Consider the following 22,798-nt stretch of genomic DNA (forward strand, 5'->3'; position numbering starts at 1 on the left):
ACACTTCCAACTTTGACTCTTTAGTGAGGAACTGGATATCATGGCCTGGCTCACCTGGAGCTCAGCTGGCTCACTGCACTCGGGAAGGGTAAGTGATGGCACTGCAGACACCCAAGTGGCCAGAGCAGTGTCTGCACCTTCTCCAGGGAAACAGGGCTGGAAGCTGCGCTGTTTGGCAGCACCTGAGCCAGTTTGTACTTTCAAGGGCCACAACGACCAGTCCCAGCAAGTCCCAGGCATGGGGTGCCACCTGTGCCATCCACAGGAGGCTTTCTGGAGGCACCCACATGTCACTGTCCATGCCAGCAGTGCCCAGAGCCATTCAGAAGTGAGGACGGCGCTTCCGACCCGTGTATTTCGTGTCTGCTCGCACCTCCCTGTGGGAAAAGCAGGAACAGCTCAGCACCACCTGCAGGTCACTTGGGCAGGCCAAGGGAGCAGGTCTGTGGCAGTTTAGACAGGTGACAGCAGGCCAGTCCAGCCTCTGAGGCAGGACTCAGCTGAACTCACTTGCCCTGGCGCCGTCTACGCTCCTTCTTCTCCAGGATCCAGTCCCGGCTTTTCTTCACAGACTTTCCCTTGACATTCCTGAATCGTGTCCTGTGGGGAAAGTGGACAGCAGCTGGAGAGGAGCTGAGGGGTGGGGGGCACAATTCTCTGTCCTAGAGGATTTTCACCCTGAACTGGATCACAAAAGCAGTGAGTTTCCCTCCCACTGCCCCTGGGCAAGAGGCTTGCATTGGAGGAGGTGTCCAAACTCCAGACACACTGGAGAGGGAGGCTGATTCCAGCCCTGGCTCGGAGCTGAGGGATCCTGACCTGTGAACATCCCTATGCCACACCAGCAGCTTGCTGCACTCTGGGATCTCAGGGGATTACAGGCTCAGGCACAACCACCACCTTCCCCTTGTCTGCTCTACTCCAAACAAGGCAGACAGGCTTCCTAAAAAGTTCCCAGCTCTGCTACTGCCCTCCAAGACCAGATGCTCCTTAGACTAAGTGAGCAGAGAACAGCAATGTAAGAGGCAGGAAAACATGTCAGCCACAAGCTCCTGGCAGCCACGACGACTTTCCTCTGCTTTTTGTTTTGTCTCTCCCACTGGCTGCAAGAGGGGCTCCTCCCTGCACCACTGCTGTGGGAAGAGACCAGCAGCAGAAATCCCCAGGCCACAGCAAATCAGAGCTGAGCAAAGACTTGGGCAGGAGGAAGATGTCAGGACTCAGGCACAGCAGCCTACCTCCACAAGCCCTGTAAACATTCCCTCTCCAACACCACTGGCCTCAGCTGGAAAGCCCAGTGCTGGACAGAAAGCTCTAGGGTAAGCACCTACAGCCCCATGGAAGAACCCTGGGAACTCACTAGTTTTGTTCCCAGTGTCCAGGCTCTTGGGAAGGTAAAGCAGCTCTCTCCTGGGCTGCTGTGAGTCCTGTCCTTCCCCTCCCATTGCTTCTCACACAGCAGCAGTGTGGTCCCCAGTAAAACTCAGCCCTCAAAGCCCCCCAGTGCTTGTTGGAGAGAACCTGCAGCCTCACCCCCACACGATACCTCTCATTGGTGAACTTTGCCTGGTGCAGCTCTTCATTGGCACACTCGGTACCAAGGCCCTGGAAAGCAAAATTGGAAGTTGTGTTCTCCTCTGGACCAAGCACAGCTTTAGTCAGCCCATCAAAACAAAGGGGAATGCAGGGATCTGCAAGGGGAAGGACCAGAGCAGGAACAAAATGGTCTTCCAAAAATCATGGCAAAAAAAAAAAAGCAGATGTCAGAAGAATGGCTTTAAAGAGGGAAGGGTTAGATTGGATATTGGAAGAAATTCTCCCCTGTGGGGGTGGTGAGGCCCTGACACAGGTTACCCAGAGATGTGGATGCACCATCCCTGTAAGTGTTCAAGCCCAGGTTGGACAAGGCTTGGAGCAACCTGGTGTCTCCACCTATAGCAGGGGGGTGGAACAAGATGAGCTTTAAGCTCCCTTCCAACCCAAACCAGCCTATGATTATAAGAGAGCAGGGCTTGCTGACTGGCAGAGAATGTATCAATGAAGTCACACCTGCACTCGCAGTGCTCCCACACTGCACACAGCTCTCCCACATCATCCTGCACCAGAACAGCAGCTCTGCTGCCTCATGGACACCCTCACCTTTGGTAATGTGCCAGAGGTCCCAACAAAGAGACAGAGGAAGAACCTGAAAGAACAAGAAAAGGAGCATGAACGTGGGATGCAGCGAGTCTCAGTCTCCAGGCAAGACTGAGATGGTTTATAACAGAGTCAGATCTAAGTTTTACCAGGACTGTATAATGGAAGAGAGAACAGCTCAGGGGGAAAGACAAAAAACATGGGAGAAAGAAAAAGAAGAATCACTGCTAAACCCAGGCTTCACCCCAAACACACACAGGGACCCAGGACTCACTTCTTGGCTTTGGCGCTGTTGGGGTAATCAACCACCATTCCCCCAGTAAATCCAGCTCTCATGGCTTGGGCTGTGATGAGCTCCAGCTGGAAAAGCAGCAGGTGCAAGGTTAATTAGCAAGGTTAATTAGCAGTCATTCCCCAGGAAAGCCCAAGGACCACACCTGGTTGGGCATTCCCAGGACAGACTGCTCCTCCTCCTCCTGCTAAGCTCTGCACCTGTCTCCTGGTTCTGCAGTACCACAGAGACAACAATTCCCTGCCTGTCCCTGCTCCTCAGTCTAGCCTGGGTGAGCTGGCAGAGTGGATTCCAGGAGAGGGATGCTGGGCTGGATTTTCCAGACCCAAGTTAAAGTGTCTTCAAACCCACATTTACATCATGCCCTGACACTTTAATTTTAAGACAGCCCAAGACAATGCATGGAACAACAGAAATTGCACAAGGTATCCTCCTTACAGGGTACTTTTTTGTCTCTTGAAGAGCTTTACGAGTAGCAGGCAGGACAGGGACACAGACTTGATGTGGAAGAACATAATGCATTCACACCCCAAACAGTGAATGATTTCTCTGCCTGTAGTCCTTCCCAAGTGATTGATGGGCTGTACCTGCTCCGAGTTCTCAGGGTACAACTGCAGCACAGCTCGGGATCCTCGGGCCTGCAGGAAATAAAGCTGCTCACACACCTGTCTCAGTGCAGGTAACCCCTCTGGGTCACCCCATCCCACCCAAAACCTCCAGGACAAGGCTCCCAGGAGAGCTGCTCAGCCAGTGAGGCACAGGGGGAACACACCAGGTAGCACAAAATCATGGAATTGTTAAGTTTGGAAAAGACCACCAAGTCCAGCCTTGGTGAGAAGCAGCACCAGGCAAGAAGGTAAGCACTGGGTGCTCCTGCCAGTCCCACTTCACAGCAGCACTTACTTAAACCAACCAAGAAATATCTTGCTAAAAAGCACCAGCAAAGACATGAGAGCAGCAGAGACCTGGCTGGTAGAGGGTGGAACTTACCAGGGCAGTGTAAAGAGTGGAGAAGAATCTGTAGAGGCGTTTGGGGGGGCTGTGTGATTTCTTGTCAGCATTACAGAGCCACTGCACTGCAGAAATGCTGAGAAGGAAAATAAGACCCCCACAGGACACAGAGTTATTGGTTCCTTCACAAAGCTCACCACCTCCCTTTGAGCTGAATTCCTGCATTAGGCATGTGCTGGGCCTCAGGGAAATTATTTTATTTCCTCTGTGCTGCTTTGCCTTCTGTTTCACAGTTACACAAACCCCTCTGGAGACTCACTGTGCCAAAACTTAACACAATGCATCAGTTAAAGGACAAAAGCATCACCAAGCATCCTTTTTAGTCCAAGTGCTCAAACAGAATGACAGAATGCTTTGGGTTGGAAAGGACCTTGAAGCTCAGCTTGTTCCAGCCCCTGCCATGGGCAGGAACACCTCCCACTATCCCAGGTTGCTCCAAGCCCTGGCCTTGGACACTTCCAGGCCTGGTGCATCCACAGCTGCTCTGGGCAATCTGCCAGGGCCTCACCACCCTCACAGGGAAGTATTTCTTCTGTGTATCCCACCTAAATTTTCCCCCTTTCATCTTGAACCCATTACTCCCAGTCCAATCATTACAGTTCCTGAAGAGCATCAAGAGCTCAGCTGTGTCCCCTGCTTGGTTTTCCCAATGAGCAATCTAAACCAGCTCCCAGCTTCTTCCCAACTGTTCTCTAAGCAGATAAATCCTTCTGTCCCCTTCATCCCAAAACCAATCATCAAATCCTTGATCCAGGGACAGACTTTGCTAAGCAATGCCACATACTTTGTTTTCCTCCTTGGTGCAGGTCTCAGCCATCCTGACAATATCCTGTTTTACTTTTATTTTCTTCAATAATATTCCTATCTCACCAGCACAAAAGGACAAGCATCACTTGGCAAACAGCTTTCATGAGCTGTTTCTACCATCCAGAATCCTGGAGGCTTGCCCTGGAGTGATGGAGCCGAGTTGCACAGAGCAAAGTGATTTACCAGATGTGCATCATGTGTACTGTGCTGTTCTGTGCAGCAGGAGAGCTCAGCTCCATGCACAGACTCACCTGATACAGCCATCAAACATGCCAGGCCTGAAGGGAATGCCGTGACCCACATCTGCAAGGAGGAGGTCTCCTTCCACCTCCCGCTCCACAGCCACATCTGCACACAACAGAGCACAGCTCAGGCAATCAGCTCCCACCTTTGGGGCCTCTGAGGTTCCCAGGGGAGGCTGTGCTCACCCAGCATGGCGGGGCTGATGTCCATGCCGATCCAGTAGTGACCCTCCTCAGAGATGTAATCCCCACTCAGCCCTGAGCCGCAGCTGAAAGGAGGAAGGGGGAAAGTGCTGGGGTGATGGGGCTGGTCTGAAGCTGCTGCTGGCCACATACACCCAACTTTACAGCAGCCTGTCCCTCTTTTTCAGCCCACAGAAGACATTAGTGCTGTGGGAGCCCCCTTGCCCTGTGCACCCCTGATGCTCCATGTGCCACGGCACCGGGCAGAGCCCCGCTCACCCCACGTCCAGGAGGAGGCACGCACGGTCCTCGGGCAGCCCCAGCAGCTCCACAGCACGCTCCGACATCTGCGACTGGATCTCCACCACCCGCGAGCTGAGGCACAGGCAGAGCGCGGGCGATGGGCGATATCGCCCCACACCGCCAGATCCGAACCCCGCGGCGAGCCCCGAGCGCCCCTCCGCCTCTCCTCGGGATCCGATCCCGAACCCTCCAACCCCGCCCCACCGCTGGGCCGGACCCCCCAGGCCGTCAAGCAGGGCCCCAGCACTCCCGGCAGGAGCCAGGACCGAGCCCCATCCCCGGCGGGTCCCCCCGGTGTCCGTCCCGTGACGGGACCGCGCCTCACGCCAGGCCCCGCAGCGCCGGTCCCGCCGTACTTGTGGGTGTACTTCCGCGCCTCGGCCGCGTCATAGAACTGAAACGAGAGGGCGGCGTTGGTGAGGCCGGGCAGCCCCGGAGGAGCCGCCCCGGAGGAGCCCAGTTCCCCTCCCCGCCCCGCTCACCAGCTCGGGCGGCCCGCGGTGCTCGGGCCGGCGGCCGCTGCCCGCCATGCTGCGCCTGCGTGACGTCACTGTCCGGCGACTAGCGTCACCGTTTCGCCGGCGACGTATCCGCTACGTCACTGCTCCGCGCCGGCCGCGCAGCATGGCGGCGGGCGGGCGCTGAGGCCGCCATGGAGCCCGCGGTGCTGGGCCGGCTGCGGCGGCTCCTCCCCGCGGCCCCGCGGCCCGGCTGCGCCCCGCCGCCGTCCCGAGCCGCGCAGACCGGCCGTGCTGGAGCCCCGCGGCCGCGCTCCGACCTCTACGAGGTGCTGGGTGTCCCGTCCACGGCGACGGCGGCGCAGATCAAGACGGCGTACTACGAGCAGTCGTTCCGGTACCACCCCGACCGCAACGCCGGCAGCGCCGCCGCGGCCGCGCGCTTCGCCGCCGTCAGCGAGGCTTACCGGGTGCTGGGCAGCGCCGCGCTGCGCCGCAAGTACGACCGCGGGCTCCTGAGCGCCCAGGAGCTGCGCGACGCGCCCCGGCCCTCGGGCCGCCCTCCCGCCGCCGCCGCCCCGCCGCCGCCCCGCGCCCCCGCTGCCCGCTCGGGGCCCTCCCCGCCGCCCTTCGACTTCGACGCCTTCTACCGCGCGCACTACGGGGAGCAGCTGCAGCGGGAGCAGCTGCTGCGGGCGCGGCGGGAGCAGCTGCGCCTCCGGCGGGAGGAGGCCGCGACACACGGACGGCTTAGGGCGCTCTCCGATCTCTCCATAGGGCTCCTCTTTTTCCTCAGTGTTGCCATCCTCTACGGCCTCAAGTGATGCCCCCGCGGCGCCCAGCCAGCTCCACGGTGTCCCCAGGGGGCTGGGGGTGGCTGACACCCTGTATCTGCTGTTCAGGCTGTGACATTTAACTCTGCCAGTGTGACCTTCAGGGACGGTATGTGAGCAGCAGGATTCATCGGCCCCTCTGCCAGCGTGACCTTGAGACACTCGGTGCCCCTGGCTGGCACAGGATGTGACCTCTGGATACCCTCTGTGTGTCCTGGTCCACAGGCCAGGCTGGGCTCTGCTGTGCCCCTTGCATGACCTTGCAGAGGTGCTGCAGGAGCTCTGCCAGTTCTTCATGTGCCCCCTCAAGCAGTGCCACCTGCAGACACAGTGCCTGACAAGTAAACACAGTTCCTGGACTCTGGACTGGGGTGTGTCCCCACCTTTGGCACAGCTGTGTGACCTCGGTGTGCCCCAGGAGCCTGTTGTGAGCCACAGCAGAGATTAAAGGCTGTCAGAGCTGGTGTGTGCTGTGTGTGTTCAGGGCTGCTGCACTCACTCTTGCTCAGGTGTGCCTCTGCTGATCCCAGACCTGCCACCCCTGTGCTGTCACACCTCTGATGAACCACATCTCTGGGGAGTTTTTGGTGTCCAAACCCCTCAGAACGGCAGGTATAGAAATCTCAGATTCAGACTTGAAACGTGAAACTCGAGCCCGTGGTGGCTCGTGCCCTGCTCAGTGTGTGACATTGCCTGGAGGTGCAGCCAAAGCACCTTGGTGTCTCAAGTGCTCTGTCCTGTCTAGGGCCTGCCAGGAACTTTACACAAGCCCCCTCCCCCTGAGGCTTTTGGCCATGTTGCACCTGTGAGCACAGAGCTGTTCTCTGTGTTTTACATGTATCTCAGCATCATTTGCACAAGTGTATTTGCTTATTTAAATACTGAAGTGTTCTAAGAACTAAAGATTGTGTTTCCCAGAAACATTTTTTCTCTCCCTGGGTGAAGGTCCACCCGTGCCATGCTGCTGCTACCTGGAGGGAGAGAAGTCTTGTGGCAGTGGCCAAAGACTGGGTTTGCTGTCAGAGGGGTGAGCAGGAGCCCAACCCTTGCTCCCTCACAACCCAGATCCTGGCTTGTGTTTCATCCCAGCACAAGAATGTTAAAAGTGAATACCCTGTGTTTTCCACTCTGGATTTCTGTTGGGAGCCTGAGGTGGTGGCACAGCAGGGACCACCACATCTGCTGGTTGTGCAGGATTGCTCTCTGCCTGCTCTCCAAAGCCTTGTGTCACTTCCAGCTGCACGCTAGAGGCTGCTGCATGCTTGGAGTGAACTCAGCCTGGGGGCAGAGTGATCTTTGCAGGATCCTCCCTTCAGTGCTGCCAGTCTGTCCCTGGGATTAGAGCACTGAAACATCAGCGTGGGACACACAGGAGCTCTCTGGCTGCAGAGGGAAAGTCTCTGCACTTGTGGCTCTGGCACTTGCTGATGCATTTTCATGCTCATCTTCATTCTATAAACCAAATCACTCAAAAGATCAGAGGTGTTTTGTTTTTTTTTTGGCAGAATTTGGCAGGAAACATTACTTTCTGGGCTGGAAAAGCTAGTGATGTCCATGGGAAGCAGTGGGCACTAGGGAGCAGTTCTCTAGCTGCACCCAAACAGGTGTTTTGGGCAGTTCCTGCTACAGGTTCTTCTTCTTCAGGTCTCTTCAGGTCTCCACGATGTATCTTGAAGATTAAAGACATCCAACCATAAACTGCTGACAAAATGACACATCTTTCTTTTGGTGGGGCTGGGTGGTAAATATTCCTTGCACCTGCTGGAAAACGGATGAGGGACAGGCAGGTGTTTCACATCCTTCAGCCAGTGAAGAAGAGGGCAGGGAGGAGAGTTCTGTTTCCCTTGCTGGGATGGGTGGGCATCCAACCTGCAGTCAGCAGAGCAGGGTGGCCTCTCTGGACCACCATGGCCAGGAGGAGCAGCCTCCTCCTGTTCTGTGCTGCCTGACACCCAGGGGTGGCTGTGCACTGGTGCCATCCCCTGTGCTCTGCACTCACCTGCCTGGACAGAGGAGGGTGCACTAAAACTCTCCAGTGTTACCTTTACCCTAGTCAGGCCTGACTGCTCCTCTGCTCTGGGAAGGATTTCAGGAGGCTGGAGCTGCTCCAAATGCCCAGACTGCCAGCTCCCAGCACACCACTGTTCTGCCCCTTTTTCTCCTTGTGTCAACAGTGTCATCGTATTCCTGTTGTTCCCCAGTTATTTCCCTGATGGAGAGGTGCCAGGAGCAACTGGGTTTGGTGCTGCTTTTCTTTAGCCAGTGAGCACAGCCTGTGTAGATGCCAGGGGCTGATGGTGACAGGAGTGTGAGGTGGCAGAACTGGGAGCTGTACAGGACTGGAAGATCAGCAGAGGATAAAGCTCAGTAATTCCCTGTGGCCTTTTGCAAATCCTACCCCTCACTTCCTTGCTCTGTGGCTCCACATTTCCCTTCCCTGCGAGTGATGTATTCTATCCTTGCTGGATGCTTGTCCTTCACTCTCTTAGCCCTGGCACCAGGTTTTGCCAGCTGTGTGTCACCAAAAGGAGGGTGACTTGGTGGTGAAGCCTCAGCCATCCAAGCCCAGACTGCTCTACCCTGCACCTTCAAAACCAGGGGGTTTTCTGGGTTCTTTGGTGTTGCTCTTTCCCACCCTTAAATCACTGACAACAAACATCAAAGGAATGCACCAAGATCTGAGTAGTTAACAGTCATTTGGTAATTTGATGCTGTGACAAACTAGGAAATCTAAAGCTCCAGGGAAACTTAAACAAGCTGGATGAAGCCTGATGGTCTCAGTGTTGAATTTTCATGGGCTGACATCCCATAACTGCAGGTTTGGGGTGCTCAGCTGCTCCCCTCAGCTGGGAGTGTGGGGTCTCAGTGCCTCATGAAGGTCTCCTCTAGAAAGGAAGGGTCAAACCTGGCTGCTGGCAGATCTTTGTGCCTGCTGGGCTGGGCAGATGAGGAACAGGGAGCTGCAGGCTGGGGGAGCAGCAGTAAGAGGTGGCCATCAGCCTCCAAAAGGGGCTGGTCTGGCAGGGATTGGGATGAGGGGACAGCCCCTGGAACAGCCCCAGTTCTGTGTGGACAGACTCTGCCCTCCCAGGGAAGGGCTGCTACGGTTGGCAGCACCCGAGGATGGGGGGGCAGCTCCTCCTCCCTTGAGCAGCATCCCCTGCGGCCGCTCCTTGGTTAATAGAGTTAATTGTTAATAGACCTCCCTCACCAGCCCCGGTGCCTGCTCCGGGGGCCCCAGCTGGGGCACATGGCACCCCCTTCCTGGCTGGTCCTCGTCCAGGTTTGCACCCCTTTGTGCACCCCACTGCCTGGGGGATTTCAGGGGAAGTGGGGGTACCCCTCTTCTGGGCTGGGGGCTGCTCCTTATCCAGCCTGGCTTTGACAGAGCCAGGCATGGGGGGCACCCCCAGCTCCCTGCCCAGGTTTGGCTGCACACCAGCTGGCAGAGGGGCTGGGCTGGGCCCGGGAATGAATGTAGGTGCACACCCAGTGGCAACCTCTCCTCCTCGGGGTCATCAGGAGCACCTTTACCCTTCTTGGCTTCATTCTGCAGGGCAGGGACAGGCAAGGAGAGGAGGGGGTCACCCAGTCTGGCTCCTGCCTGTGAGCCAGTGTCCCTTCCTGCCCTGTGCAGAACCTTGCCCCCAGTCCCAGCTGGCCCATGAAGGGCCAGGAGCTGTCGGTGGCAGTGGGCAGACAGAGACCCCTCAATCCCCAGGGAACAGGGTGCACCAGGGTGCACAGACATCCCCTGCCAGGATCACCACAGCTGGGGTGCCCCATCCTGCTGTCCATAGCCAGAGCCAAAGGGCACAGCATGGAAAGAACACACGCAGAGCATGGAAAGAGGCTTTATTTAGGAAGCATGTGGCAGACCCAGCTCTCCTGTGCCCTTTCCCTGCTATCCCTCCCAGCTAAGCCCACTGACATCCCTACAAGCCACCCACCCCCACTTCCTGTCACTGTTCCCCTTGCTGTGGATGCAGAGACCTCCCCCCTGCAGCTCCCCAAATGCAGGACCCCTACCCAGCCATGGCACCTGCCCCAACCGAGTGAGCACCCGCCCCTGTGCCTGCCCCACACACCCTGCAGCCCTTTGGAGCTGTGCCTACACCACCCCCCACCCCTGTTCTTCCCTGCCCACGGCGTTCCTGCACAGCTCCCGTGGAGGCACAGGAGCAGGGACATCTCCCATCCTTGCCCTGCTACCGGTGTGGAGGCTCCTGCTTCTGGTGTTGGGGCTGCTGCTGCCCGCGGCCAGGCTGGGGGCTGAGCAGGGGGATGTGTCCAACGAGGCGCAGGGGAGAGCCCAGGCTGGGGATTTCAGAGCTGGGGGATGCTGGCTGCTGTTCCAGGGCTGGGAGATGGTGCTTGGGAGGTGCAGCCGGCACGGGAAAGGGCGCAACAGCCTCCGAGGGGATGAGGAAGGCAGGCACGAAGCCGTAGGAGAGATCAAAGGCTTTGGGGGCTGCTCCACTCTGCAATGGGGCAAGGCGGGCTGGTGTCATGCTAGCTGGGGCACCTGGGCACCCTGCAGGGCCCACAGGGTCCCTGCCCACCTGGTCCTTCTGCACCTGGTCCTTCTGCAGCAGCTCCTGCAGTTTCTCCAGCTGCGTCCGGCAGACGTGGGAGCGTGTGCGGCTCTGGCAGAAGGACTCCAGAAAGGACTCGAGGGGCAGGTCCTGGGTCAGGAACTGCTTTATCTGTGCCTGTGGGATGGGCAGTGGGATTAGAAGGAGCATCCCCTGGACTCCTCTGTAGGCCCTGGTATATGGGAGGGCATGGAGAGCACAGGGGTGCTCAGCTAACTCACCTCTGACTCTGCTTCGGAGGCATCAAGCTTGGCTTGGAGCTGGCCCAGGGCACTCTGTGGGCTCCACTTCTCCAGGTAAACCTCTGTGTGTCAGAAGGGGAGGGGGCTGCCAACCTTCCCTGGATATCCCACTGCTGGGGTTGCTGTCTTTCCCATCCCCAAGCATCAGCTCCCTCCCTCCTTGCACAGAAAAACCCCCAAACACATCCCTGGAGCCACCTGCACACCACGGCTTCCATCCCACCCCGCCACACGCTGCCCAGAGAAGCTGTGGATGCCTCATCCTTGTAATTGCTCAGGCCAGCTTGGACTGGGCTTGGAGCAACCTGGTCTAGGAGAAGGTCTGTCCACAGCAGAGAGTGGAATGAGATGACCTTTAAGGTGCCTTCCAACCCAAACCATTCTGTGATTCCTTGAGTAGTTCCAGCTAAGGATTTGCTATGTCACAGGGAGCATCACCTCCCACCACTCCTGATCATGGCTGAACCATTTCCCTGGAGTAGATCTGAGAATGCTGAGCCCACCTGGGCCCTCATGTTAGCAGGGGTTGCTCTGGATGTGCCAGGCTGTGCACACCTCACTCACCCAGGCGCTGCTGTTTGTCCCAACACGCCTCTCGGATCTCCTGCAGCTCCTGGTACTTGATGGCCAGGGAAGCCTTCCCATCCTCCAGCCGTGGGCGCAGGGACAGATTCACCCTGGCCTGGGTGCAATTTGAAGCCAAACACATTTCCCGCTCCAGCTGTAGGCTCTGGAACTGTGGGAATGGGATTGGGGCCGGGTGTGTCAGCAATGAGAGAATTGGCAGAACCAGATCCAGCACCTTGCAGGGCGGGGGGCCGTGTCCATCCGGGGGTGAACCCTCTTTTTCTGCACTGTCTCCATCCCTCTGCTTTGCCTGGAAAGGGGATGGATGCATCCCGGCGGAATGCAGCGGCTGGAGCCAGGCTACGCAGGGTGGCTAAACCTGACCGTGGCAAAGCTCAGCTGGCCAGCCCCTCTGCAGGGAAAGGGCTCGGCAGAGGACATGGATGTCACGGAAGGGACACGCACCCTCCCCTCGCTGCGCACACACCGTCTGCACTCGGGGCCACCTAGGGAAGATGCCGAAATGGAGCCGAGAGCGATTCCACAGCAACCTGCGCCCGTTTCCGCAGCGGAGCCGGGAGGGCGCGGGGCTCATCCCGGCTGCGGAAAACGAGAGCGGGCTGGAGGGAGGGCGAAGGGCCCGCAGCGCATCTCGGGGATGCGGGGGCAGTGACGGGGTTTGGTGGCCAGGGGTTTGCAGCACCCGGAGCCCCGCGCAGCCGCCATCAGGACCCCCGAGCGGAGGCTCCCCCGCCCCACCGGAGGATTCTGCGGTTCCGCCGGAGCCCTCGGCATTACGGGCGGCAAGGCGGGGGCAGCCGGGGCCGGGCAGTGCCGGGCGGCTCCACCTTGCGCACCGGGACAGCCGCAGAGGAGCGAGCGCCGCCCGGCTGGACCGTGCGGGATGCGGGATGCGGGACCCCGGCCCCCCGACCCCCGCCGTACCTTCCTGCTGAGGCGGGCGGCTCTCTGCAGCCGCGGCTCGTCCTGCAGCAGCGCCCGGAGCTGCGCCGTGCTCAGCGCCCCGAGGCGGCGCGGGGAGCCGGGCGGCGCCGCGGGCCGGGACATGGGCCGGCTCCGGGATCGGGATCGGGACCGGGACCGGGACCGGGACCGGGACCGGGACCCCCGCCCCCGCCTCCGGGAGCCGCGCGCGCCGCCTCGCGCCCGCCGCCCCCGCCGGTCTTAAAGGAGCCGCGGCGGAGCACGGAGCGCTCCCTTCCCGCACCGCGCCGCCCCTGGCCGGGGACACGGACGCTGCTCTTGCTCCGCGCACCCTGCAGCCGCTGCGCGAAACCCCAGCCCTCTGGGAGCACCCTGCTCTCGGCTGTGAGCAACCTGCATCCCGCTCTGTGCATCCTGCATCCCGCCCTGTGCATCCTGCATCCCGCTCTGTGCATCCTGCATCCCGCTCTGTGCATCCTGCATCCCGCCCTGTGCATCCTGCATCCCTCTCTGTGTATCCTGCATCCCTCTCTGTGTATCCTGCATCCCACCCTGTGCATCCTGCATCCCACCCTGTGCACCCTGCATCCCGCCCTGTGCACCCTGCATCCCGCTCTGTGCACCCTGCATCCCTCTCTGTGCACACCCTGTGCACCCCACCGTGCAGCCCTCTGTGCCCATCCTGCACACCCCTATGCGAATCCCTCCTGCTGCCACCATTTCTCAAACCTCTCAGGATGGCTCCCAGGTCCCTGCCAACCCAAACCAGGCTGTGATTCTATGATAAGCCTCAAGACTCCAGTCCTGGCACCTGCCATGGGATTTCTTTGCTCTCAGGGGAGAAGATCAGAGGTACAGAACAGATGTCATTACTGAAGAATGAGCTCAAGCAAGCACGTTTATTGGATGCCTTATCAAACACTGCAGAGAGGCTCAGAGTATATGGAAATTTGGGGCATGCAGCTTTTTTGCTTTCTGTGAGCTCTGGAGACAGCAAGGAAACTGATGTAACTCCAGGGCTTGTGTGTCTTCCTCCTACAGGGAAGGTACACGTGGGATCCACAAATTTCATAAGTGTTTTTTTAATTCTTGATTATGAACGTAATGACAAGGAATCATTGACAAGCACGAGGGAACGGAGCTGAGCAGAGAGGAATCTGGGGATTGTAAAGTGGCATTTCATTAAAACCCTGCTACCCTTGTGCTCCTCGCTCTGCTCCAGAGAGGCTCACGCTTTTTTGGCCATGCAGAGCCTTTGCAGAGTGTCCACTGTGGACAGGAGGAGGAAGAAGAAGCCCTAACAGTAGGAAGCTGGTTTGATGAGGATAAGAGAGGATTTGCAGTTCCCCTTGCACAGGCTGCCCCATGTCATGCCGCCCTTGTAATTCAGCCGCACAGAATAACACGACGAGTACCACCACCCGCCCTCGTAGCTGTAGGCACAGTTCTTACTGTAAGTGTCCTGATCCCGATCCTTGGTGGAGAATTTCATGTTGTCGTGCATGTTGTTGGGATTGTCTGAGGTCATGGCATCCCCAGCTGTCCCATTGTAGGAGCCCAGCCTCAGCCTGTAGCCCTGGGACTCGTCTTCCACGCTGAACAGGTTGTAGTCTGCGAAGCTGAAGGTGTCTGCAGAGTCCTGGATGACAAACCTGACCTGGTAGACCTTCTGCTTGGCGATCTGGTGGATGTACTCGGTGCCCAGCCAGTACTCGGTGCGCACGTTCCCAAAGCCGAACTTGTAGGTGCTCCAGGACTCGGCCCAGGTGACTGGAGTGTCCCTCTGGTTCCTCTGGAGGACGGTCCAGCCCCCGTGGGTCACGTTCATCTCGCAGTACACCACCAGGTGATGGAGCCCTTTGGGCTGGATGATGTAGACGCCGCTGTGGCTTCCACGGGGGAGCTCACTGCAGTCCTTGGGCCAAGCTGAGGCTGGAAACAAGAGCTGGTTATTAAATCCCCTGAAAATGGGGTGTTTCTTTTGTGTCTACACAAAATGTATGTACAAAATGCCTTTTGCACACACATTCCCAGGCTGTATTCCTGCCATTCACTGGAATAAATCAAAATCCTGACATGATCAGTGTGAGAGTTGAGCTTCACATCTTCCTAAGACCGGATTCCAACTGATGGGGACACGCTGCAAAAATGTCTGGTGAGAACAAGCCAGGCATTGCTGTCACCCAAGGACCCTCATGCAGGGTGGGTTCAGTCTCAGTGATTTGCTTGTGTCGTGCAGATGTTGTATCACCACAGACAAATGCAAATCTGGGGGACAAGGACACTTGCACAGAGGTTTGGGGTGATCATGACATCCAAATATCTAACAATTAAATCAGCCCTTGGGATGTCAACAGGGCAGAGCCACTGCTGTTCTCTGGCCTTACCCAGCTCTTCAGAGATTTTCTGACTTGTTGGATTTGATTATGGCCTTCCCCAGTACCTCTGTCACTGGTTGTCCCCACACAGGTAGGGCCTATCTTTGGCTTTATGGGCTAATGTTGGACCAGCCAGCTCAGAAATTCTGTCAGATCCACTCTTCTCATTGACTGTGCAGTGAAAATAAGAAAATGACTAATCACTACTTCCCATAATGAAGCATCACTTTCCAGCTGGGACCTTTATCTGGAAAATTCCCCACACAAAAAGCACCTCATCAAGTAGTGAGCCCAGGACACAGCTGGTAGCAGAATCCCCTGAGGTTATGAGCTTTGGCACCTCTGCAGCCCATCAGAAAATCAACATTTTCCTGGGAGGAGCCAGTGCACGTGTAAAACGTGTAAAAAGTGTAAAACGTGGCTAAGTTGAGAGCTGTTGGTGAGCCCAGTGATGGTGACCCCTCCCAGGCAGGTGCAGGGACTCACCATGGCTCGCTGGCGGGTGGTGGGCGATGTCTCTGGCCTGTCGGACATGTCCATCACCATCACCTAAACAAACACAGGAGACAGGAGTGAGTGTGGAGAGTAGACATGTCAGCTGCCTGCTAGCATCTCAAACACTTCTTCTCCAAGGAAGAGCACACAGCCCAAAGACTCTGGGCTTGGTGTTGCTGCCAGTGAGGCCAAATCGTCCTTTCCCCTGGGAGCCTGTGAGCTTTGGGCTATTCTCCTGTCCTTTATGGACAGAAGAACTTCATGCCACAGGCAGCAGGCAGAGGGGGGCCCTAAGGTTACTCTTGTTGCAGTAAGACACTCTCAGATCAGTATTTATCTTCCTTGGTGTGGCAGAGGTGTGGGTGGGGTGCTGAGGATGTCAGCTGTGTAGGATCTGACTGACCAGGGCCATGCTTACCGAGCTCGGAGGGCTCTGGGGGAGCATTCATAATGTCATCCATTGTGCCATTGAGGAGGTACAAGTTTCTTATGTCAACATCAGGAAAAGATGCTGCCAGGGCCAGCAGGCAGGACAAAAGCAGGAGACAAAGGCACTGGGTAGCTGAAATGGGAAGAGATGGGAAGAAAGAGATCATAACTCTTCTACTGAAAAGCCACTAATCCCATTCAGAGTAAAACAGGAAAATAAAACTCTGTGTAGAGCTCCCTCAGAGCCATGAGCCCCATGCAGATGAGTTCAGCTGTCCAGCTGATTCACTTCTTAGTTCCTACATAGCATTTGGTTTGTTGATATACTTCTGTTTAGGGACATTTTTAAAGACATTTTTCCCTGAAGCCCCTAGGGAAGAAATGATCCCCCCAGTTCCAGCCCTTCCCCTGGGACTTCTCAAGGAAAATCTGCAGAGGAAGGAGATGCAGGAGGAGGATCAGCCCCTTGTGAGTGTTCTGCTGGGGACAGCAAAGTGATTTTGAGCATCTGACCTCCAGATCTGAGTACCTGTTCAATATCACACAGTGAGCAGGAAAATCTAAAACATCGCTGTTCTAGTCTAGAGTATTTAACACTTTCCTTGGAGAACTGAAAATTGCAAAGAATGGTAAATATGAAACTCATCAGATGGTCTGTGTGGCACTCCAGGGCTACACTGGTACAACCTGGAAAGAACAGAGCAAGCAGGCTCCTGCCCCAGCTCCCAGCCCAGGGCAGAGCAGGCACAGACGAGGCGATGGACTCAGATATCCAGGTGTGGGGAGGACAAACCCACAGCAGACAAAGTGCTGGGGTACCCTGTGTCACACACAGAGGTGCCACCCCATCCCATCCCATCCCATCCCATCCCATCCCATCCCATCCCATCCCATCCCATCCCACCCTACACTCACCCATGCCGTCTCCCTGGGCACCCTGTGGAGCACAAAGCTGGGTGCTTTTGGCCTGGCAGGAGGGGTGTCCAGCCTGAAAGTTATAGGGTTGGGCAGGTGAGGGGGTGGAGGCATAAGACCCAAACCTGGGCACTTGTCCTCTGGTTGGCAGCAGGACCAGTGGCTTAGGGCTTATTTGCTCTTCACCATCAAGTGATCAGTCCTCCAACAGTGAAGTCTGTGAAGAGCTTTCCTCAGAGGCAAAGCAAATAATTTGGTGCCAATAAGCAAATGCCTTAAAATAACCACAATTCACTGTGCAGTGTTTCCCCAGGGAATGACGTTCTTGGGGCATCTCCACAGATGGTAAGTAAATACCCAGATGACTTTCACCCCCTGGATGGAAATCAAACACCAGGCGTAAATCAGTCTCTGCAGAGTTGACACTGAGCTCAACAGCCCCCGGGAACCCCACAGACCCTTCAGGGAAGAGGTACTCCAGTGTTCCTGGGAAAATGTGCCCTGAACTTCACAAAGTTCCGCTCCAGTGCCTCCTGACACCCCTGCCCTGCCCCTGCCACGCTGCCCCTTGTGCAGCACGCACCGTGGTGCCCCCTGGCACCTTGCAGCAATCACAAGGGAGAGCTGGGCATCATGAAGTGCCACTGATGTAAAATGGTCTCACTTCAAGCCCCTCTCTGCTCTAGGAGTGCTTACACCGTGGATGTCTACAGAAAATGCCAGAGCTCCTGTTCCCAGGGATGGATCTGCAGTGTTGTGAGTTATGAGGGCTCTGCAGACCCCTTCCCCAGCCCTCACACCTTAGCACTGGGTCCCCCACAGCCAGCCCAGTTCGGGGGATTTGTCCTTTCAGGGTTAGCAGCTGTGGTGGCCTGTCCCACCCAGGACCTTCCCCTGGGCCCCTGAGGTCAGCTTAAACCCAGCCCTAGACCTCCAGTCCTCATCTGAGCCACACCAGGAGAACAGTGGGGGATTCCAGGCCCCTCTCTGTCCACTTTTTCTGATCTCAGACTCTGTGGATGGTTTATTTCCTGGATGGGCTGCTCACATCCCATTTCCAGCCCTGCCCTGTGTCCCTTCATCAAGGATCCTGGATCCAGCAGTTTGCCTCACATGGAGCTCACACTCAGCCCTTTCCACCTTGCTTGGACCTGGCAGGACAGACATCCCCTCCTCAGCTCACCCTTGGCTCTCAGCCTCTCACCAAGCTAGCAGAGGTGGCATTGAAGGCTTCAGATGGAACTTGATCATAGAATCATGGAATTGTTAATGTTGGAAAAGACCTCTATCAGTAAGTCCAACCCAGCATCAGTGTTCACCACCAAACCATGTCCTCAAGTGTCACATCCACACAATTTTTCAATGTTTCCAGGGATGGTGACTCTACCACTGCCCTGGGCAGCCTGTTCCGGTGCTTGACAACCTTTTCCATGAAGAAATTTTTCCTAATATCTAATCTAAAACTTCCCTGGTGTAACTTGAGGCTATTTTCTCTTATCCTGTCAGTCCAGGAATCCCTTACCAGGGATCCATTATCTTGGAGAGGTCTGGATGCCACTGTCCATCAAGGCACTGCTTGATTTCCACAGTGTGGAAAGTTGGGTGGGAACCTCAGCTTGACCCTGGGTTGCTGTGAACAGCAGATGTGGAGCTGTGCCATGAAAACAAAGTCTGATCAGAAACCAACACAGAAGAGCAAGGTAGAAGGGCCACATCTTCTTAAATTTGACTTGAAAAGCTTATAGAGCTTCCTAGACCCTCTGGCAGGAAGGACAGCCCTCCCAAATTTGTCCAGAGAGCATTTTGATCCAGAAGACAGAGAAACTGCTGGTGATCTGCAGGGACTCACCAGGCCAAAGACAGGGATTGGGAAGGAGAGTGGCCAAGGGACCCACAGACAGCTGTTTGTTAACTGGAGCCCTTGCTCAGAGCATGCAGACCAGGCTGCCAGGGGACACTGTAGCTCTGGCTGCAGGACCCTGACTGATCCTAAAACCTGCCAGTGGAAAGTTAGTGAGTGAGCACCTCTCTTGAGGACCTCACCTTGCCAATGTTGTGCATGGCACTGGTCACATAGACCTCTCCTCCTTCACTGGTTTCTGTATATCCTTAAAAAAAGCTGAGTCTCTCCACTTCACTTTGATCACAGTTCTCCAGATTTTGCTCCAAGTGTGCAATTCACATGTAGTGTTTATGTAGGGACAGTCAATAACTGAAATTCCTCAGCATGGAGGGGGTTATTCTGTACGTCTCTGGCTGGAGGGACGTGTGTCCCTCCCCTCAGTTGTTCTGTCATGGGATCTGGAAACTGCTCCAGTCACAATCTGCAAGTGCCTCCTTGTGCCTGTGCAAATGATGAGTGTGGGCACACGTGGGTGTGTGCAGGGCCTATAAAGCCAGCGTGGACAGCTCAGCATGGGAGGCTGCACCGCTGGGTTCCTGCTCTCTGCGCAGCTGTGCCGTGATGGGTGAGTTTCCTGCTCAGGTACACCTCACTCTGGTGTACCCTAAACTAAGACACCTGGCTACCTGTGCCATGTGTTCCAACATCCTGTCAGGGCTGGTTAATGTGGTTAAGCTTCACCTTGGTCCTTTCCCTACTTGACCAAAGCATGTGGAATGTGTGGTTGCTTGGGGATCCTGCCCCAGGCATGGTGGCATCTCCCCCAGAAGTGAGTGCAGGCTGTAAGGGGGGTGCTGCTGCTCAGCACACAGGGTTTGGGCCAGGAAATCTCCTCCTGTCTGCTTGGGAGCAGTGCAGTAGGACCCATGGTGATGGGCACTTTCCTCCCCAGGGCTCCAGGCTGGGACACCCTGGCTCCAGCGGGACCTTGTCCTCCTGCCCACCGTGGTGGCCATGCTTCTCCTGTGCGCCAGCGCGGGCCCAGCCGCGCCCACTGCCAGCTCCAGGAGTGGTGAGTACAGGGGAGCTGGGGGGCACTGCCTGGGCACCCAGGGGCAGAGCAGAACCCTCAGGTCTGCTCTGTGCCAGGAAAGGCCAGAAAACACCCCAAGGGATGCACAGCACAGGAACTCCTCACACACACAACCCCTGGGCCACGGCTTTTGCAGCCTCGCTCTTGCCAGGTCGCCTTCACCCCCTTGGTGGGTCCGTGCTGAGACCAACAGGTTTTTGCCAAAACACCACAGCTTGGAAGGACTGCTGTGCCATGTTTGTGGGGCTCAGTTCTAGGAGAGACCCCCTAGCTATTTGGCTTTTTGTTTAGCTCTTGTTGGAGTAGGAACATCCCCTTCCTCCCTCCCTTTAAGGGAGAAATACAGTACCCAGAGTTTCATGGGTTGGGTTGGAGTTACCCACAGCAAATTGTCTCCCATCAGACACAAATCAAGGAAAATAAATTAGGTGGCAAATTAATTTGGCTAGTAAGTCATGAGAGATCAGATAAATTATAACAAGCTGGGGGAATAGACCCCTAAAAGACCAAGGCAGAACTTATCCAGTGCCATAAACCCCAGGGAAAACATAAACTTTCATTACATATCCTCATCCAATGGAGCTTTTTGGATACTTCTGGTCCCTGCAAGAGCTGCAGCTCAATATATCAAGGGTATATGGGCCAGACATACTTGTAGGACATAATTGGCAATCCTGGAAATTTCTTCACCCTTCTTTCCTTGGCAAGATGCATTAGAAGGCTCCAAATGAAACAGCAAACCATGAGAAATAGGTCCCAGAGCTCTTACAGAGGCCACTGGCTCAGACACCTTCAGGTTCCCTGAAGTGGAAAAGCCACAGACAGAACTCCTTCCTTGAGTCCTCACTGATCTTCAGAAGCTCCTTGCTGTCCTGATAGACTCATGGCCCTTCTCTCTCCCCCCACCCCGTGTTTGCTGCTGCAGCCTCAGGGTTCCCCCCGGACTGCAGCCGGCTGCACAAGAACAGCCCCAGCGGGGTGTACGTCATCCAGCCCGCCAGGTCCCCGCCGCGCGTCGTCTGGTGCGACATGGACACCGACGGCAAGGGCTGGACCGTGGTCCAGAGGAACTCCCACGACACCGAGCTCACCTGGAAGCAGTCCTGGACCACCTACAAGTACGGCTTTGGGAACGTGCACAGCGATTACTGGCTGGGCACCGAGTACCTGCACCTGCTGACGCAGCAGGGCACCTACAAGGTGCGCTTCGTGGTGCGGGACAAAACCAACGTCACCCACTACGCCGAGTACGACATCTTCAGGGTGGAGAGCGAGGCCAGCGGGTACCCGCTGAGGCTGGGCCGGCATTCTGGTGATGGGGATGACTACATGACCCTCTACCACCCCAAGAAGGGGGGAATTCATGACAACATGAAGTTCAGCACGGTCGACAAGGACCAGGACCAGTACAGCGGGAACTGCGCCAAGAGCTACGGGGGGTGGTGGTACAACAGGTGCCAGAACGTCCTGCTCAATGCCAAAAACTACATTGTTTGGCCAGGGTTCTGTGATAATGGTGACTGCGCATCCTCCCTCATCCTGGTCAAACCCACAGATGTGTGTTGACCGTTCCCAGCCCCCTGGGAGTGAGGGGGTGCCGCCATCCCCAGCTCAGTGCCCCATTCCCATGCCAGTCCCAGTGCACATCCTGCTCTGTCCACAGCTCCTGTTCCCTCAGCAGCTGAAACACGGCAGCTCTGGGGCTCAGGAGCCATCGCCCGGAGCGCTGGGCACACGGGCAGCTTTGTCCAGTGCCATGATGCTGGCTGGCACTGGGGCACTGGCACTGGTTTGGGGTGGGTGCACCCACTCCCATCCTGGGGAGGGGGACATGGTGCCAGTTCCCTTCCCCTGCAGTCGGTGAACCCTGCTTTGCCCAGGCCCTGCTCCCTCCCTGGACACACCCCACACACCCCACAGCTCTGCTACCCATGGTGGGAGGAATCAGCTGCAATAAACCCTGGAGCCAGACTGTGCTGCCTTGTGTCTACCTGCACACAGGTGTGGGGGGATCACTCTCTCCAGCCTTCAGGCTGGGAGACTTGGGGAAAAGTGTGTTAGGCAGTATTCCTTTCCATGGCATGTTCCAGCCACTGGACTGTGGCTGTAAGGCTACAATTAGCCAACAGGGCCAGCAAAGCCCTGGTCATGCAAAACCCTCACTCAGTTTACCCCTGTTCATGGCTGGGTGGCTGCTCTGTGCTGGGAAAGAGGAGAAACCACCACAAGCTGGAGTGTGGAGAGGGCAGAGGACTCCCTGAGGGTGTGAGTGATGTGGGTAAGCCATTGTTCCCTGCTGCAGACAGGGAATGTGTCTAGGAAGTTCCCTTGTGATGCAGGGAAGTTTGAAGTCGGGGCTTGAATGAACCCACAGCTCCTCTTCTCACTCTGTGGAAGGAAAGCTGAGCTCAGGGGAGGTTTGTGGCTTGGAATGCTGAGCAAATGGGACTCTGGAGCCAAGGCCTGTGACCAGGGTCCCAGGGCACCCTGCAGAGCTCCTGAGGAGCTATCAAGCTCTCAAGGAGCATTCTTTGGCAGCCTTGGAGGCACCTGCAGGGTGGGCAGCACTGCTTCACAGGAAGATGAAGATATGAGGGTGCTGCTGGTTGAGAAAGGCTTCCCATTGGAGTTGACTTGAGAGCAGCACTTCTGGACTAAGAGATGTGTCTGCTGGTTTAAAAAGACACTGGTGCTCCAGCCTGGATGCACAACCTAATAGAAGGAGAGAGGATGAACAAAGGCTTGATAAACAGCATTCCACCCAGCAGCCAGCCCTGAGTGATGCTGAGCTGCATTCCTGGTCTCTGTTGGAATGAGAATAGTTGCACTCAATGATCCTTGTGGGTCCCTTCCAACTCAGAAAATTCTGTCAATCTATGAGTGCAGCCAGTGAAATGTCTCCTGCTGTGTTCAGCACTGCCACACCAACATCGTCCCCCTGCTCAGCATCAGGAGACCACATCACAGGTACCGTGCCCACTGCTGAGCTGTCCAGTGCACAGTTATCACTGCACTGGAGCAATTTCACACA

The 22,798-nt window shown here is 56.4% G+C and overlaps 5 protein-coding genes and 1 non-coding gene across 13 annotated transcripts; 2 read left to right on the forward strand and 4 right to left on the reverse strand.

The window, feature by feature from the left end:
- Window positions 1–4: 4 nt before the first annotated feature.
- BUD23 (BUD23 rRNA methyltransferase and ribosome maturation factor) lies at window positions 5–5,568 on the reverse strand. Of its 4 annotated transcripts, none has more exons than XM_015646860.3 (12): window positions 5,457–5,559; window positions 5,331–5,368; window positions 4,951–5,046; window positions 4,675–4,757; window positions 4,498–4,594; window positions 3,419–3,515; window positions 3,016–3,066; window positions 2,411–2,496; window positions 2,140–2,185; window positions 1,547–1,605; window positions 511–600; window positions 5–377 (listed from the first exon to the last, which is right to left on the reverse strand). In XM_015646860.3, exons 1-12 carry the CDS (start codon window positions 5,502–5,504, stop codon window positions 323–325), a joined length of 846 nt encoding a protein of 281 aa, XP_015502346.1. In that variant the 5' UTR covers window positions 5,505–5,559; the 3' UTR covers window positions 5–322. The 4 variants fall into 4 exon arrangements, 3 of the variants coding, with proteins under 3 accessions (XP_015502346.1, XP_015502347.1, XP_015502348.1); XM_015646861.2 differs by having other exon boundaries at window positions 5,300–5,368; window positions 5,457–5,553; XM_015646862.3 differs by lacking the exon at window positions 4,951–5,046.
- On the reverse strand, window positions 1,015–1,147 carry LOC117245319. Its single transcript, XR_004499918.1, has one exon.
- On the forward strand, window positions 5,541–7,741 carry DNAJC30 (DnaJ heat shock protein family (Hsp40) member C30). The gene has a single exon (XM_015646863.3). The coding sequence runs from the start codon at window positions 5,627–5,629 to the stop codon at window positions 6,254–6,256; it is 630 nt and encodes a 209-aa protein (XP_015502349.1). The 5' UTR covers window positions 5,541–5,626; the 3' UTR covers window positions 6,257–7,741.
- Window positions 7,742–10,105: 2,364 nt separating this feature from the next.
- VPS37D (VPS37D subunit of ESCRT-I) lies at window positions 10,106–12,770 on the reverse strand. Of its 5 annotated transcripts, none has more exons than XM_015646234.1 (4): window positions 12,615–12,770; window positions 11,667–11,838; window positions 11,082–11,164; window positions 10,106–10,977 (listed from the first exon to the last, which is right to left on the reverse strand). In XM_015646234.1, exons 1-4 carry the CDS (start codon window positions 12,735–12,737, stop codon window positions 10,474–10,476), a joined length of 882 nt encoding a protein of 293 aa, XP_015501720.1. In that variant the 5' UTR covers window positions 12,738–12,770; the 3' UTR covers window positions 10,106–10,473. The 5 variants fall into 5 exon arrangements, with proteins under 5 accessions (XP_015501720.1, XP_015501721.1, XP_015501723.1 ...); XM_015646235.2 differs by lacking the exon at window positions 12,615–12,770 and adding an exon at window positions 12,157–12,562; XM_015646237.2 differs by lacking the exon at window positions 12,615–12,770 and having other exon boundaries at window positions 10,106–10,746; window positions 10,843–10,977; window positions 11,667–12,134.
- Window positions 12,771–13,859: 1,089 nt separating this feature from the next.
- LOC107212659 (fibrinogen-like protein 1-like protein) lies at window positions 13,860–16,974 on the reverse strand. The gene is made up of 4 exons (XM_015646189.3): window positions 16,832–16,974; window positions 15,906–16,049; window positions 15,479–15,541; window positions 13,860–14,546 (listed from the first exon to the last, which is right to left on the reverse strand). The coding sequence occupies exons 1-4, from the start codon at window positions 16,833–16,835 to the stop codon at window positions 13,912–13,914; spliced, it is 846 nt and encodes a 281-aa protein (XP_015501675.1). The 5' UTR covers window positions 16,836–16,974; the 3' UTR covers window positions 13,860–13,911.
- A 1,114-nt stretch (window positions 16,975–18,088) lies between these two features.
- Window positions 18,089–21,346, forward strand: LOC107212999 (fibrinogen-like protein 1-like protein). The gene is made up of 4 exons (XM_015646980.2): window positions 18,089–18,122; window positions 19,192–19,299; window positions 19,627–19,746; window positions 20,693–21,346. The coding sequence occupies exons 1-4, from the start codon at window positions 18,089–18,091 to the stop codon at window positions 21,331–21,333; spliced, it is 903 nt and encodes a 300-aa protein (XP_015502466.2). The 3' UTR covers window positions 21,334–21,346.
- The last annotated feature ends 1,452 nt before the right edge of the window (window positions 21,347–22,798 follow it).

Source organism: Parus major, chromosome 19 (genome assembly GCF_001522545.3).
Source record: "Parus major isolate Abel chromosome 19, Parus_major1.1, whole genome shotgun sequence".
Lineage (NCBI taxonomy): Eukaryota > Metazoa > Chordata > Aves > Passeriformes > Paridae > Parus > Parus major.